Source organism: Parasteatoda tepidariorum, chromosome 5 (assembly GCF_982258835.1).
Source record: "Parasteatoda tepidariorum strain Cologne lab strain chromosome 5, Ptep-v5.0, whole genome shotgun sequence".
NCBI classification, from domain to species: domain Eukaryota; kingdom Metazoa; phylum Arthropoda; class Arachnida; order Araneae; family Theridiidae; genus Parasteatoda; species Parasteatoda tepidariorum.
This window is the reverse complement of record NC_141759.1, coordinates 28765720-28783859: the sequence shown is the minus strand read 5'-3', so window position 1 is coordinate 28783859 and position 18140 is coordinate 28765720. Positions and strand designations below refer to the sequence as shown.

Below are 18140 nucleotides of genomic sequence, written 5' to 3'. Positions count from 1 at the left end.
CATAATGGAAAAGTGGGGTAAGATCAGGTTGTAAGATCAAGATTTGATGACCAGTTGGAATTAAACTATTTGATTTAGAAACTCTGTCAGACTTAGTTAAGATATTCATTGTGTAGTTGTGTACTATGTATATCATCCATGAATTCTTTTTTCTGTAGCAAGTCAAATTACTTGATCTTTTCCCACTACAGAGTAAAACTGAGTACACCCCTTTATATTTTAAATATCAATAATCTAAATTTTACAAAAAATATTTCTTGTATAGGAGAAGAAGAAACTCAAGTGGCATTTGAAAAACATTTTGAAGAGGAATTAAGTGTTTACAAATCTCAAGTCATAGTTAATCTCATGGAACAATGTGGCAAAGAAAAGATAATTAATGATGCATATTTAAAGCATATATTGGAATTCAGCTGTCCCGATCTAGTTTATGTTAGTTTTGACTTTCATGAATATTGGTTAGTATTATGATTTGTTGATTTTTCATAGTAATTTAAATTTTATTGATTATGACTTTTATCTGTTTGTAAATTTGCATTCTAAGAATGCCTTTAAATTATTTAATTTAATTTAATTAACTTAGTTATCTGATTTTATTACGTTCTAGGAGTTTTTCTTAACCATACTCTTTTAAAACTTTTCAGAAAAAAGACACTCTCAATATTTAAAGAAATGTTCTCTTATATCCTAAATTTGCTCCATATTTCATGCTTTAAATTATAATATTGTTAACATATTAATGCAAATACATAATATTTATTATCAAATCTTATGATCAAATTATTTTAAATTTCAGCATAAGAAATCAGTAAAACAAAGTTTTCCATTAACTACTTATGTTGTTTATTGGTTTACATGAATGAAATGCTGTTTTCATAGTATTGATACACAGACCAATTTGTTTTCATAATATTGATACATTTGTATAAATGTATTTGAACTATTTGGCAGTTATAGAAAACGAACCTGATAAATACTTATGCCATTTAATCGGTATTTAGAATTACAAATTCCAATGTAGTCAGTAAAAGTTCTTTTACAAATTTCCTTATTAATTTGAATATTAGTTATATTCAAACAGTTTTTAAAATGTGCTTTATTATTAAGTGTTTAAATGTGTTATGTGCAAGAAACTTCTTTGTGCTTACATAATTCTTTTTTATTTTTCCCAAAAGATAAGAAAGTTTTTTTGCATTAATATTAACTTTAAAGCATTGTGGTAAATTTTTGAACTATCCTATTTTAATTCAAATCTAAATTTATTCTAATTTTATATCTAAATTAAAATATCTAAGACTAATTTGTGCTGTGACCATATAACTTTTTCTATTTTAAAAAAGCGATAAAACAATTAATTAATTTAGTGTAGCAAAGACGGTGATGGGGTTATTTGTCTCTCTGATTATTACTGAACTTATACATCTAGTACATTTCATGTGATGTAAAAAAAAGTTGAACATAGGTTACAGTTTCTTTTTGTCCTTTTTTTTTGTTTTAATCAATATTGTTTTTGTCTTAAGTTTGAACAATGGACAAAGAGCACACAACAAAAGTACACACATAAAACATAGAACTTATATTAAAAAATTTGTAGAATGAAATTCTTTTCTATTGATTGTTTATGATAAATAAATATTCATTACATTAATTATACTTTTCTCATTATATTATAGCCGGGGTATGAAATTTGAGAATGTTTCTGTTTTAATTGAAAGCATTCAGGATGTTATTCGTGACATGCGATACTGTTGGTGAGTTTGAAATATTTTTCTACATTTCTGCAAGTAATAATTATTTTCTATTAATAAGTATTAAGATGATATATTGGTATACAAAAAGGGTCTCAAATCTGTTGCTACTGAACTTTAGGGAACAGACGTGTCTTACTATGAGATAAATTGTAGAATCCACAAATCCATTGTTTTGAGACCTTCTCAACCATAACAGTGCTGCTAGGTGCACATTAGCATTACAGTCGTAAGAGACAGAGTACTGCCTAGCGTTGTACAATATATGGTTATGGGTTACTAAAAGCAATTTTTAACTCTTTTTTTCCTTTCGAAGTTTGATGTAATTTTGGGGAACTTCACATCGACCATGTCAATCTTCATCTATGAAAAGTTGCTCCAACATAGAATTGAGTTAATATGTCTTGTCTTATATACTAGTGAATTGGAATTGTATTTTTGTAGTGGTAGACACACTATAGTAATGTTTTTGAGATGCTTTGTGTGTAAGAGCATAGCTTACAATTAAAGGCTTATCAGTTAAAGAAAAAGTTGCTTGTACTATTAAAATTTCAAACTAAACTTTATGCTTTTTCAGGACTGACAGCGAAGGTCTTATTTGTGACCAACGGGGAGTTTTTCGCGTCAATTGTGTTGACTGCTTAGATCGTACCAACATTGTCCAAACAGCCCTTGCTAAGACTGTCATGGACATTCAGGTAAGTGATAGAATTGTATCTTCAAGTAACTAGAATTACCCTAAGCATTTCTTATATACATTTGTTTTGTGCCTATTTGTTTCTTACATTTGTGAAAGAATGTAGGAATGATTATTATGATAAAAAAAGCTTGCATTTTCAAATGGGTATTTAAATTCTTCTTTTGCGTAATGAACTAGTAACAAAGTTTTATAAATATTTACTAATCTTCATTAAAATTTTACCTTATTGAATAAAATATGTTTAACCCACTGACGGTTCTGCACGTAAAAAGTCGCATTTTAACCTGCAGTCTTCTCTGCATAGCAAAACCAGTTTTCCCATGTTAACTGATAGGGGAACTGTGTGTAGGGGAGAAACATTCTCCCAATTTTGCCCATTTCCTTAACTGCCAGTGGGTTAAGCAGAAAATAACTGTATCATTTTTTAGACAAATCAGCATGCATAGGTGTGTAATTAATGTTGAAAAATTAATAAAGTTGTAGATGAAAGTCAAAAAAAATGTGTGACAGAAAGATAACAGAATTTTGTAGCATGTTAACTACTTTTCATGATTCAAAATTAGGTTTCTGTCTTTTGCAATGAAAATTGTCTGAAAATTTTGAATTTTTAATAATTTATTGTTTACTAAAAATAAGTTTAAATAAAGAAAACTACATCAGATTTTAATACTTTAATGCTCTAGTTGAAATTTTTCTATCATATTTTGCATAATATTCAATATCTTAAATCAACTGATAAATTACTTTAAAAACTGGAGCCCAAAAACTTTTTGTTTTATTGGAAAAAAAAGTTAGAAAATTCTAAAATTGAGAGAGGCAATGTTAATACTAAATTATTTAAAAACATATTACAATATTGACTGAATTTAAATAAGTAAGTACCTAATAATTTTAACGAACTGTGCCTCTTTATATTGAGGAAATATCTTTAAAGACGAGGCAAACTTGAAAATAAACAGACTGTATTATCAACTGAATACTATATGTTCTGTGAAATTTCCAAAGAAATCACTTCTTGAAAATATTTTATTTCAAAAAGTATGTACTGTGATTTTATTGTGTATATTTAGAATAGTCTCTTAAAAGATACCCTGAACACTAATAAGTTAATATCATAAATTCATAACAAAAAAAATTGTTTTACGTTAGTTTGTTTTTAGTGAAAAAAAATTTTTTCTTACACATTTTTTTAAATTTTAATTTAGCAGTATCCTAATATGTCAGATTTCATTTGTTGATAAATGTAAATCAAATGATGATTGAAATAAATCTGGTTTTTGCATGCCTATTAGAATTTATTCGTATTTATTTATTATTATTATTAATTTTTCTCAGCTGTTTTTTCACAAACAAATGAAATAAAAAGTATTACCCAACTATAAACATATTACATCTTAATGTGAAGTGAAAAACACATTTTTTCACTTAATTCTGTATCTAATTTTTCACTTAGTTATTTTTAGTTTAAAACAATATTTTTTAATTTATTTTATATTTTTGCAGTTCAACAAACTAGGTCTATTACCCCCTGAAGGTGTGTTACCTGCTGGCTGTCGAAGAATATTTCAAATGTTATGGGCTAATAATGGTGATATTATTAGTCGGCAGTATGCTGGAACTGTAGCATTAAAAGTAATTGCATGTTTTTTTTCCATGTTCATATTATATAAATTTTTTTTCTTAATTAAGGTAAATTTTATTCTAATAACCTTGGTGGCTTAGGGGATAAAGCATTTGCCTCACAATGAGGTGAACCATGTTTGAATTCTGTACCTTGTTCGCACTGACTGCAGTGCTGATGTAAAATATCTTCATTGGAAGGCAGATCATGGGTCAGAGTCCCCATGCTGTCAGGCTAACTGTGGAATATTTTGTGTTTTTTCTCTCCATGTAAAGCAAATGCGGGTTAGTTTAATCTGAAAGTCCTCCATGAAGGCAAATTTATCCCAATACTTGATCCTGGAGTTGTCTTGTCTTCAGGATTGGGTTCGAAATTACAAGGCTACAGATTTGAGCATAAGTTGTCGTAAACTCAAAAAATGATTGGTCAGCTGTTCAATGACAGTTAAAAATTTTTATTCTAATATTAGCATTACAGCTTTTTAAAAAATTAAAAGAGTGTTTCCATTTCCGTAAGATGATAAAATAAATACATTATCTGTCATCTTTCAAGGGCATTAAATTTTTCTTCCTTATTGCTTGCAATGATCTTATTTCAGTTGTAATAAATTACTTTATAAATTTTCTTTAGAAGTTCTGACTGTAAAACTGTTAAATAAAGTATTTAACTTTGGATTTGATTTCAAAATATCTTTGTAATAATTAGCTATAAAGACTTATTGTTTTTTTTTTAAAGTTGTCATCATACACTTTGATGTAAAAAATATATATTGCATTTATTTTTGAAGGGTGATTACACTAGGACTGGAGAACGTAGAATAGCTGGAATGATGAAAGATGGATATCACTCTGCAAATAGGTAATTTCAATTAAATATCAGCTTTTATTTAAAAAAAGAAGAAAATAAAAACAATGTGATATTGCTTTTTAGTGGTTTGAAAAAACAAATTTCTTCAAATTTAACAATTTGTTTATATCATTAACCTCTGTTAGAAAACATTCATGGGCTGGTGTATCATAGTTGGTCGGGCATTGGGCCCATGTCCAAGAGGTCGTGAGTTCAATCCTCGCCAGCCGAAGGCTCCCCATTTAGTAAATGGTGACTGATGCACGTTAAATCTGTTGGGTCACAAAGTTCTCCATATTCCCATACAAATTATACCTCTGGGTACTGAATTGGAGATTGATTGTTCTCTGTTCAGGTCAAAATTAAGATCTAATGTATGAATGGATGTATAAAATGGGTCTTCCTTATAAATGGGCTGTGATGTGTGTGTGGTTGAAGTTCTATTCTTGGCCATAGATGGCACCACTGCAAAAGAAGAAATGCACCCTCTGCCTTAAAATTCGCTTGGTTTCACCAAACAGGCATGCTGGATTGGCAAGTGACATTAGAAACAGCAGAAAATATTCAAAGATAAAATATCAACAGAAAAGGCAAGTAATTCTTATCGGTACCCTTTTTTGTAAAAGAGTTGGAACAGTCTTGTAATATATCTCTTTTAACTTATCAAATAAGTATAATTGAATAAGTGTTAAAACTATAATTCAATTTTTTATTTGAATAAAATAGCTGGATTTGTTTTATTACTTTTTACGATAATGACTAGTTTTTCTATTTGAAACTATTTGTAATGATGAATCATAATAGTTATGTAGGAAGAGATTACACACCTAAAAAATAAGGGTACTTCTGCATATCTTCATGTTTCAATTAAGGGAATGACAATTATATTTGGAACATGGTAGTTTTTCTCACTTTGTATAGAAAAGAAGAGTATTTTATGCTTAACATGGCTTACTACCTTCTTTGTATTTTACATACATTGATGAGAGCTATTTTATAATGGTTATTATGTAGTAATCTTTCATGATAAGTATCTTAATTTTTAAAATAGATATGGAAATGCATTCATTGTGATTAATTATTGTCAGTTTCAATGATTGCTTTTATAATGTACTTTTAATCAAAGGGCAAGCAAGAGGCTTGAAGCTCATTAAATGCTTCTTGTCATGTTTACAGCATTAAAAACTGCTATGCCAAGATGTTGATCAATTCATTCAGCTACAATAGATGCTGTTGGCTTATGACTTATTTAAATTTAATCATCATTTTTGTGTCAAAAACTTTTTTTTTATCTGGTACCTTATTTTGAGGATAATTTTATGTTTGACTATTCAATTTTCATCTTTTTTTAGGTACTATGTCAACCGATTTAAGGACGCCTTTCGTCAAGCTACGATTGATTTAATGATGGGTAACCCAGTCACTGAAGATATAAACGCTGTTACTCCTGAAAGAGAAGAAGCTGATACAGAAATCGAAATTAATGAACAAGAACATCATGAAAGAGTTAAACAACTCATAGAAGATTGTAAAAAAATTTTAATACCAGAAACTGAAGTTGTCTTAGGTGGATGGGCATTAATTGATGCAGATCCTGTGTATGTTTTTTATTCCTTTAAATTCATACTATTTATTCTTGTTTGTAAATGGTTTTGTTTAAATTTCTGGCTTGAAACTTTAAGGGCATACATTTATCTTTTAATCTTTACTACTTGTATTTGTGAGTGTTAAACTAAAGATTCAAGTGTTATATTTAATTTGAAATAATCAGCTTGGAAATTAAAATAGTTGTGTGCATTTCTTAAACTTTTATTTAATTTAATTTCAAGTTATAAGTAATTATTTTGATATAATTGGACAAAAGGTATGCATGACAGATTTTATATTTTAAAAAAAAGCTTCATTCTTAAGTTTTATATTGTGTTACTAATTTTTAATTTTTTTGAAGATTGAATTCAAGTCTTATCTCCCCAGCTTGATTTTAACAACACCTTATAGTTTCTTACATTTTAAACACATCTTTAAAAATTTAAATAAACATTTGCTTTTTTGATTCATTACTACTTTTAATACGTATTGTTTTTATTTTATTTTTACTTATCGTGTAATTGTTACATGTAACATTACGTACTTATGATAACTTAAAGATAAAATTTCAATATTTATTATTTAAACTGAGTAATTAAGATTTTGCACAATTTTTTAATCTAATACATTAGCAAACATAAAATATAATGAAAATTGTATCTTTACAATAGATATTTACTTTTTTTGCAAGTTATACTAACTATACAAATATGTTTTTTGATGCATCAAATTCAAATCCAATAATTTTAGGACTGGGGATCCTGATAAGCAAGACATGGATGCAATATTGATTCTTACCAAAGATTCTTACTTTGTTGCCGAGTAAGTAAAAACAGTTTGTTTGATTTCTTATGAGTACTAAATTCTCAAATGAATTGCTAAATATTTTTATTATGTGCTTTTTCCAGATATGATGATCAGACTGATAGAATTATTAAGTATCAGCATGTACAATTAGAAGATTTAGAGAGAATTGAATTAGGTAAATTTATAACTTAGAAATATTTAGCCATTATGCGGTTTCTAAGTCAAAAGCAAGTTTTTGTTATAATTGTTTACTAAAAGTGTCTCATAGTCTGTTTCCTGTAGTAATATTTTTTAATATTTCAGTTTCAAAAAGGTTTCATACTGTGTTATTTTATACTTTGATTTTTTTAATTTTATATGGTTATTTGATAATCTTTTTTATAATTATTAAAAGTTGCTTTCTAAATATCAGCGAAAAATTCTGCTCTTTTTGTCTAAATAATTATTTTATGCACTGACTGAAATTTTCATTTTTTAATATCATAATCTGTAATACTTGTAATATTATAAATTTCAGTATTAAGCCGCGATGGCTCAGGGGATAGGGGGTCCGATGAGGTGAACCGGGTTCGAATCCTAGCGATGACTGGTCGATACAAATCCGCATCCGGCTTGCACCAACCACAGTGCTTCCTCAGTGGTAAACAGATCACGGGTTAGAGTCCCTTTGTGGTCAAGCTAACGGTGCGAGATTTTCATGGTTTGGTTTTTCTCTCCATGTAACGCAAATGCGTAGTTCCATTAAAAAGTCCTCCACGAAGCCGAATTTCACCGAATATTTGATCCAGGAGTTCCCTTGTCTTCTTAATAGGATTCAAAATTACTAGGCTACAGAGTTGAACATTAGTAGTCGTTATCCCAGAAATAGGGTCTGCTATTCAACGACGGTTATAAAGTATAAAAAAAACTTAAGTATCAATTTTTCAGAATGCTAATGAACCACTTTATGAAACTTTTTGAAAACATTTTTACATTTTAATATTTTAAAAACAAATCAACCAATCATTTAATAGCATAATTAGAAATCGTTTTCAAAATTTATTTAGTGAAATGAAAAATGATTATCTTATTCATTTTTGCTTTTTATTTGTATGCAATCTGATTAATGTAATCAGTCATACTGTTACATACTGTCTCAGAAGTAATCATGCATAGTGTTTCAAATTTATTTTGAGAGGCTATTTTAATTTGTTACATTGTTGTTTCAGGGAATAAATATCAATAACTATGATTGCTCATAACACATATTTAATTCATGCATTCTATATTAATTTAAATTTTTTCTTAGAAAAAAAAATTTATATATGCTTTAATTATTTTGTGTAGTTTTCTATACTTCTAGATTTGCAGTAATTATCTTTAGTAAAATAGTCATTTTTGAACTTGTTATTCTTCGTGATATATTTGGTCTAATATTTATTTGATTTTTAAATTCTATATTTATTCTTTTTGAAGGACCTGAACCAGGAGTTTTTAAATCGAAACATTATTGCCTACGTTTGCACTACTGTGTTTATGGACAGTCTGGTTATTTCCACATGTTTCGCTCCACCAATACAAGATTTTTTAATAATATGGCTGTTCCAATTAGTAGTGAAGAAGAAGCTGCAGGTAAGAAAGTAAACCTAGTAATTATTTATTTTGTCAGCTTTAGCAATGTTTTGGAAAAAAAAAATGAGGGGCATGCAGAGGCAAACTTATAGTACAGTACAGAACCCATTATCCGGAAATCAGAAAACCAAAAAACCGGAACGAAAGTTGATAAATTTTCCCGCCATTTTTGAAATTTTTTTTTCTTTCCTCATAAGATTTTAGGATTTTTCTTTCTTTTTTGAAAGATGTTTACTTTACCATCATTTTGGAAATAATCATTAGTGCATTACTTCATCGTTTTTTCTTCTTTTTAAGATTATTTCCAACTAATTTTGTTTTGTTTAGTTGGGTTTAACAATAAAAAAAAAGGCTTTTTGTATCGATTCAGAAAACCAGAAAAATCAGTTATCTGGAATAGCGTGGTCCCGATTGTTCCGGATAATCGGTTCCCTACTGTATAATCATTAAAGTAAAACGGTGTGTAATAGCTAATGGAAAGAGGAGTATAATTACTGAAAAACGAGGAGTGTAATCTTTAAAGGGGCCAAAAGAAGACGGTAGAAAAATATATATGTGAAAAACTAAAATCCATATTATAAATAAAATTTTTATTCAAATATCAAAGAAAATTGTATGATAAGAAATATGTTGAACAAAATATTCTAAATTGTTTTCTTAAATACAAAGAAGGTTAAAGTTTTAATGACCTAAAACTATATTATTAAATTTGTTTGAAAATATATATTATTCTTTACAAAATATTTTTTTGTTGTTGTTCCAAATGAAAAAAGGATGATTTCAGTAATGAAAATAATTAATAATGTAAAAGTTTTAGTATTGCTAGTTGTTGATTGGATGCTTCTTTCTTTTGCTGGATGCTTGAAGCATTTGCTCCTTCTTTTATATATCACTGAAAGGGATACAGAATTTAGTTTCGCTTATAAATGTATATCAGGTGAACAAAACTAACTCAGTTGATATCTTTTATAACAAGAATGTAAGGATTGAGACAATCTGCTCCTAAATAATGATGCACGTTGTATCCTAGTCTTCCACAGTTATGAAGAATAAAAACAATAATGTGTAAAAATGAACTAGAAATGTTTAAAAGCGGTTTATTTTTTAAAAACTTTTTATGTTACAATAGTTGGAATAATTTTAGAGTGTTTTTGTTATCGAATATCAGCAACAATTTTACCTAGTAGCACACATGGCATAAAATGCGCAATCACTTACACCTATTTAAATCAGAAAAGCTTGCGATTTGAAGGAAAACTTCGGATTTAAAGGCAGTGGTTTAATTATTTCTTCCCCAACATTGTCGGATTCTGTGTTTTGCAAATATTTGAAACATAGTAAAAATCACAAATTGATGAAAAATTGAAAAACATATATTGTAATAGCAAATATTTTGAATATATTGAATTGAAAACATGCACACAGGTGCATGAGTTATAGAATGTAGGTATGGGATTTATTCAATGGCATAGCAAAATGTTCTGAGACAGTATGAATAACTTTCTCTTTCATATTTATTTACATTTACAATTATTAAATGAATTGAACTTAAAAACTTCTTAAATTATTTTCATAAACAGTCCAATACATCTTTCTAGCTGCTTCAAAAAAATAATTTTTAAGAAATTATGGAAAATTTCCTTGTTAAATTTTAAAAATGTTCGTGATTATAAGCTTTTATATAGGCTTTATTTTCACCTCTCTCTCAAAAAAGGGAGAATGAAGACTAGGAGAAATAATGCTTAGTAGTTTTTTGAACTTCAATGAATTATTATTTTTTTTGGGGGGGGGGATATAAAGCTATAAAATAATGTGGTTACTAATTTTGAGTATGATATTTAATGTTTCTCAATTGTTTGTTTTTAGTTTTGTTAAATTGATAATTGTTTAAACTAATAAAAACTAATTTTGGTGATGCTAAAAAATCCTCTTATTGTAAATTATGCAAAAATTAAGGTATTTACCAGAAATCTATAAGCAGACAAATGTGTAACTCTTGACTACCATTTCAAAAATGCTGATTGTAGAATTTTATAGGTAGATTTTATCACCATAGGTAGATTTTAACACCAACTATATTTTACATTTTTCAAAAGATACTGCCGAGTAATTATCTAGATAAGTTCATTTCGGAAAATTAAATAAAAAAATAATTAAAAGCAATATTCCAAAATCCCTCCTCTAATTAATATCCTCTTTGACAGTTGAATTTGGTCTGTAGGAACGATGCCTCTTAACTGAAAAATTGAAATGTCAATGATAATGGTCAGAAATTTTTTAAATATAAATTTTTATCATGTATATTTATTTTTAAATGTGAGTTATTGTGAAGATCTTTTTTTATCAACATAAATTTTTGAGAGAAAAATTTTAAGAAGAATTTTTGGGGGGTGTTCAATTAAATAGTATTTGAAAAATAAAAACAAACATAGAATTTTGATGCTCTTACACAAATCTAGACATTAAGTTTTATCTGATTAGTGCTCATAACACTAAAACCACCAAAATTTTTTACTGTCAAACCTACTGGCACTCGAAAAAAGAGAGCAGTTCAAACATAAATGATTAGACTATCTCAGTGGTGATCTAAAAACATATTAAAATAACTGAATGAAAAAATAAAGACACAGATTGAGTCACCTGACATCAAATTCTGAAGAAATCTAGAGCCCATCCTGGGCTGTTGCACCACTGAAGAAGGAAGGAACTTTTATTTTTTTACATATTAATATAAAGTTATATACATTTCTCATTATTTAAAAAAATTTATTTATTATTCTTTAAAAATTTTTTTCTCTCTTTTTATATACTCAGTTGTTACTCTTTAAACCAGTGAGATTTGCAGTATATCAAGTGTGTTAGTTTCTTTTGTTTGTTGTATTTTATTCGTTTCTTCATTCATGTTACTTTTTGCTACTGCTTAGAAAAATTTAATTTCTGAAATGTTATTTACTTCTATAACTTTATTTTTAATTGGATTTTTTTTCGCATTAATGAAGTAATTTAGCTTATTTTTCTTTATTGCATTTTTATTACTTCTTTATATTTTATAGTAACAAAATTTAGTTAAGCTATTTTTAAAATTGTGTTAAAATATCTACTTGTTTGGACTTGATTATAATTAAATAAACTTTATTTTGAAGGAGGAGAATTAAATTTTCCCATGACTGGAAGTTAACGGCTAAAATGAAAGTGGAAATAGTGCATTCTTGATTGTATTTAATAATAAAGTATTATTAAGTACAATATATACTTAATAATATAATAATTTTAATATATTATAGGATTTTAGAAGAAGCTTCTAATTTTTTTAGTTTGTTATAATTAGTAATTTTTTCACCGAAGTATTTATCATATTTTCTTAACTGTTAATATTTTATTATTTTTATTACAGAATCTTTAAAAGCTATTTGTGAAACATTTAAAGTTGCTTTGTGCGTGAAAGAAGTAAATGTTCCCATATTTGAGGGGAAATTGGAGCGTCGCAAAAGCAAAATGCCACTATCACAGGCCGGAGTTCGTGCTGGAGTTTTCAGGAGCAATCGCAATCATCATGGACATAATGCCAACCATGGTTTTCACTTAGAACTCCCATCATTTTCCTCAATGCCTCGTAATATATCAGAAGGTCAATTAAATTCATTGAAAAATGTTGGATCCAGAGCTTTAAGTAATGTTACCTCACACTTTGCAAAGCTAAATCCTATTAAAACTGTAAAAGCTTTAGGGAAAAAATCTACAAATGGTTTTGCATCATGTGCAGCTCCTAATTTAGCTTCTGTTGATGAGACTAGTGCTTCTATAGTAAGTACCTTTTTGTTTATTATTATACAGTGGAAAGTCCCATATCCGGAATCATCGGAAAGTTCGGAAAATACAGTAGAGCGCCGATTATCTGAACCCTTATTATCCGAACGTCCAATTATCCGAAATATGTTAGAATTCATTTTTTTGTTTTTAAGTTTTGAATGCTATTTAACTTATCAAAAATTTTTCTAAACTTAGAAGGAAAAATAATGTCTACTACATCTGAATACCATATTTAATTTACAACCTTTTTTTGCAGCTTTCTTATAGTAACCATACATACATGTATTGTTATACAGTTAAACCTACATACCCCTTTAGCCCTCTTCAACTGAAAATTATCTTCCAAGAATGGGAGCTTCATTTTGACAGTCTACAATGGTTGGAATGTGAAAGAAAATAAAGAAAAATGCGGTAAAATCAGTAATTGACAAAATAATTATAAAAAGCTGAAATATGATTTTTAAAAAAATTCAAAATAAAAAAAAAAGTTTAAAAAAAAATATTTAAAAATTGAAAAAAAAAATTTAAGCACGCCAGAGCTATTTTAGATAGTACTACCAATCCTAAGCCTGGAAAAGGTGTGAAGGGAAGTTAGTGCATAAATATTAATAATTTAAACTAGATTTTAAACAACTTTCCAATTATCCGAACTTTTCATTATCAGAACCACATTTAGTCCCGAGCAGTTCGGATAATCGGCGCTCTGCTGTAGATTTTTCCGGATAATAGGTTGTTAAAGTAAACAAACATCAAAACATCCTTCTTCAATAAAAAAAATAACAAATATACAATAATTACTGCCAATTTCAATCAACTAATAAATCCATGTGGTTTGTGTAGTTGCGCTAATTTTGCAGCTTTTGTTACAAATTTGTGCATGGTTTTTAAAATTTCGATATTTTAATATGCCATTCTAACATACCGCTAATTCAGGGGGAAATTTTAACTCGCGTGTTTGTAGATTTACTTTTTGTTGCCTATGGTGTTTTATCGGTTGCATTTTCAACAGTTTGGGATTTACCTGTAGTTTTTGAAATTTCGATTTCACATTTTTAAAATAATATTGCGTATTACAATCCCCGAATTCATATAGCTCTTTTGAATAATCACTTAATGACCCGCTTCAGTCTTGATGATTTCTTCTCAAATCTGATTCTTGGTGGTGATGATCCTTTTATGCGATATGTGAGAAAAAATAAGCGATTTTTTCGAGCTGTAGTGAAATGCCATATTTTGTAACATGATATCCAATTATTTTTCATATTGTAGCAGAATTTGGATTAAAATCAAATAAAAATCGGAAATCTGGTAAAAATCATAAAAAAGTAGAAATTAGGGAAAAGCGGAGGATTCTCATCACCTGCACTTTTTAAAAAAAAAATCGCAAGTGTAAAAAAAAAGAAAAAGAAATCTGAAAAGAGAAAAGAGTTTAGTGTATTTTGATTGTTAAAAAAGAGGGATATGGGACTTCGTACAGTATTATAATCTCAATGCTATTTTAAAACCCAAACATCTGAAATTCAGTAACTTCTATAAATTTGATTCTTTTTTTTTGTTTCACAACGAGAAGAAATTAACTGAATTAATTTAAAACTGGAAAGTTGTAGTTAGATGTAGAAATTCTAATCTCCAGTTATCACAAAAGGGAAGGTGGGCAAAGAAAAATTCTTTCATCTACATTGCTCTTCCCAATCATTATGGGAAACGAGAAAACTTCAGTATTTTTTTCGTAGACTTGCAGCTCTAGAATTGGAAAGGTGATCCAACTTACCTGCATGATAACATCGTAACTTTGGCATCTTATTGAGATTCAGGTTAATTAAACTATCTAAAATCCAAAAAGTTTTCTAATCTGGATTTTACAAACCTGATTCTTGATTTTTCAGGTTACATTGTATATCAGTTATATATTTAGTATAGATTTTTCTTTTTTTATTGCTTAAGTAATAAATTATCTATGGGTAATGCTTTGAGTACAAAAGTAAACTTCTACTACATAGTTCAGAGAAGTGCAAATTGTACATTGCACAAAAGAAAACTAACACTTTTAATAACTTTACATCTAATGATCATATTTTTACATTAATAGATCTTAATCTTGAGAACTTTACTTTAAATATATGCTAACAAATTCGCTCAGTGGATATTTTAAGTTATGAAACCAAAAGCAAAATTTACCTTCCCTGAAAAATGAAAAAACGTACCCTTTTTATGAGTTTGGATTCTTGACCCTCAAAATTTGAGGAGGGAGGTAGCCACATTTTTATTAATAAGTTGTTCATTTTATGCTGATGGAGTCAGTAGTATTGTTAGCGGTTGTGGCCAAATCTCATTATGCAGGAGTTGTTACAGTATTGTGGAATTCTTAAAATTATAAAATTATTTAGGGTAATAAATCATAATGATACACATAATTTTTGTATTGAAATACCATGAAATTGCTGCTCCACCTCAACTCATAGCTCCATTACCTTTGGAAGATCATGTAAAGTGCAGATTTTAATATCACTATTTTTATTACAAAAACATTGTTAGAAATAGGTTATTTATTCTATTCCATAGGAGTTATTGTTACTGGGTTATAAACTTGAAGGAAAAAAAACTGTTATTAAACCAGTTAGTGTCATTCTGGCGATATCTTTTACAATATCAGTTACAATTAAAAAGTGAATTGAGCATTTTTTAAAATTATGCTTCAGTTAATGTTGGCTGTACCTTTTTTTAAACTTTATTTTTTTTTTTAAATAGAGTCAACGCTATAGCATGGATAGTTCATCTGAATCAGAAGAAGATTCTGCACTTCATCACAAAATCTATACACCAGCTGGATTTCATGGGCACATAAGTGATCGTACTCTGAGCTCCGATTATTCAGAATTCAGTGATGTCGACGAACAGGAACTGATGTTGTCCACTGAATGCCTAGATAACGGTGCTAATGACAGTAAACACGACACAATGCTCGAAAGTTGCGGGATTTTAGCCACTTATAGCTCTGGCCTAAATGGACCACAGAGTGACAATTTTGTCTTTCTCGAAGACAACAGCCAGTTTAGTCAAAGAAGATATAACACTGAAGTGGATGATTTTGTATTGGATGCCATGAAAAGGGCGTCCCAACGTCAAAGTAAAAGAATGTCAGCGCAGAAGCTGGTAAGCTCCAAACAGAACCTTTCTTTAGCATCTATGCCCCAAATACATATAAGTACTGAAAGTAACCTTGCTGCTTACACCAAACCAGATGAAATTTATTGCGGATCTGGTAAAGTAGCGGTGTCTCGTAAGTTGTCCAAGTCTTCGGAGGATCTGGAGTATCGGCCTTGCACTGTCGCCACTTCTCACGAAGTGTCCCACCTTTTGGTACAGGAAGAAGTAATGTTAGATACCGAAGGACTGAATGCTAAAATGAAGACATCACACAGTGAAAGTGCTATTCAAGACTTCTCCCTGTCCTCCCTCAATCTGTCCAACACTCTGTCTCCTATTGCAATAAAAAAAGATTTGGTGCTGTCACCACTGTCTAGAATAGCGAAAGGGGTGCAGAATTTCGGAATGAACTTACGCCCAGGACACCCACGCAGCAACCCTATTTCGCCTAATTCTGAAGATTACGAGAAAGTAAAGCTGAAAAGAAAGAACTGTGCTACTCGAATCATCGAATTGTGATCGGATGTTGTATAATTTGTTAGAAATATATTGGAGTTATATTTGTATAGAAATTACGAGGCTATAATTGTTAAAAAAGAAATTAGCAATATATAAAAGGAATTTTTACATAGCAAAAAAGTGCAAGATTTTTATTTTGCATGTCTTATTTTAGAAAAGTGAAAATAACGTAGCTAAATAAGTATTTCTGCCCATTTTTTTTTTTTTAAATAAGTGTTTATAAGTATTATTTGTGTTAATTTATTTTTAAAATGTGCAATAATTCTCTAGTTTTTTTATTGTTTAATGTTTTCCTTATGTATTGTAGTCGTATAAAACTTCAATATATGAAGTTTTGACTTAGTATACACATTGTTTTAAAAAATATTCAAAGTATTCTCCTATTTTGTAATATCCTCATTTTTTGTAAATTTTCATCAAATTTTGTAATATCCATTCGATGAATATTTCTTTTTATATTTATGTTCACTCGAAAATCATCTATGGCTGAAACATTCTTTATTTATGAATGAAAACATTCATTATTTACAAATGAAAAACATATTTTCCAACTTTGATACTTTGTCCACTTGTCTAATAAACTTCTATATTTTCCTAATGTGAAACATAATTGTCACACTTGTATATTAAAACTTTCCCTTAATATATTTCCTATTTATCGTTGAAATTTTTACATTAGATAGTAGTGTTTGCTTTTAAAAAATAACTTTGCTTTTTGACATAGGTCACATTTGAATAGCTTTGTAGTTATTCTATTCATTTGAATACATGACCAACCTAAAAGTGTAGGGCATGACCAAAATGCATGTGGGAAGCCCTTTTTTGCACTTGCACATGCTTTGAAGGGAAATATTAATGTTTTGGTATTCTAAAATTTTAGTTTGCTTTCTCCTACGATAATCATGTCCTGTTCAAATCTAATTCAAACATTTGTAAAAAGCAAGTAAATATAACACCATTTGCGAGTTTTATTTACTCCTTCAGGACCAATAGTTTGAGAAAGAATGCTTTCTCAGGACCACATACTCCCAGGGTATACAAACTTCAATTATATGCATAGGTACTAGAGAGTACCATATTTAGCTCACATCCTTGTGATCTTTGGGGTACTATGGTCAGAAAGGTTTCTTTTATTTATGACATCATGCCCCAGACCCACCTACTCCACTCGCTTTAAAAATATGTTTAGATACTTAATAAAAGATGTAACATGAGAGTACCGTATTTAGTTCACATCCTTGTGATCTTTGGGGTACTATAGTCAGAAAGGTTTCTTTTATTTATGACATCATGTCCCAGGCCCACATACTCCACACGCTCTAAAAATCTGTATAGATGCTAATACAAGATGTAATATGAGAGTATCGTATTTAGCTCACATCCTTGTGATCTTGGACCTCTATAGTCAGAAAGGTTTCATTTATTTATGACTCCATGGGGGTGTGAAGGGAGAATCATGTAATCACAGTTCTGGAGGGGTTAAAGCTTTAAATATTTACTTAATTTATTATTTAGTTTTAAAGCAATTCCTCACTATACATTTTAAAATGATGCTTATTTTTAGCGGTACTTTCATTTTTTAACTGTTTTTAATCGTATTTATAAAGATTCATTCTTCTATCATAAATACTTAAAGCATAACAAACTTTTTTTAAATTTAATTTTACTATGTATGTTTGTAAAACTAAAATGTTTTATAATTGTTTAGCTAAAGTATCTACTGGTTGCTAACATGAAAAACTTT

The 18140-nt window shown here is 28.8% G+C and overlaps 1 protein-coding gene across 2 annotated transcripts in view; it reads left to right on the top strand.

Moving 5' to 3' along the window:
* sp3 (phosphatidylinositide phosphatase spermathreecae) overlaps nt 1-17936 on the top strand; it is a 35699-nt gene extending 17763 nt beyond the window's left edge. Inside the window, exons 8-18 of one of the 2 annotated variants that reach the window (XM_043039547.3) lie at nt 266-458; nt 1674-1751; nt 2326-2446; nt 3952-4080; nt 4857-4927; nt 6268-6513; nt 7253-7324; nt 7411-7484; nt 8765-8920; nt 12315-12724; nt 15479-17936. In XM_043039547.3, the coding sequence (XP_042895481.1) occupies nt 266-458; nt 1674-1751; nt 2326-2446; nt 3952-4080; nt 4857-4927; nt 6268-6513; nt 7253-7324; nt 7411-7484; nt 8765-8920; nt 12315-12724; nt 15479-16396 (2468 nt within the window). In that variant the 3' untranslated portion in view covers nt 16397-17936. The remainder of the gene's footprint in view (nt 1-265; nt 459-1673; nt 1752-2325; nt 2447-3951; nt 4081-4856; nt 4928-6267; nt 6514-7252; nt 7325-7410; nt 7485-8764; nt 8921-12314; nt 12725-15478) is intronic. The other variant, XM_043039546.3, reaches the window with a different exon arrangement.
* The last annotated feature ends 204 nt before the right edge of the window (nt 17937-18140 follow it).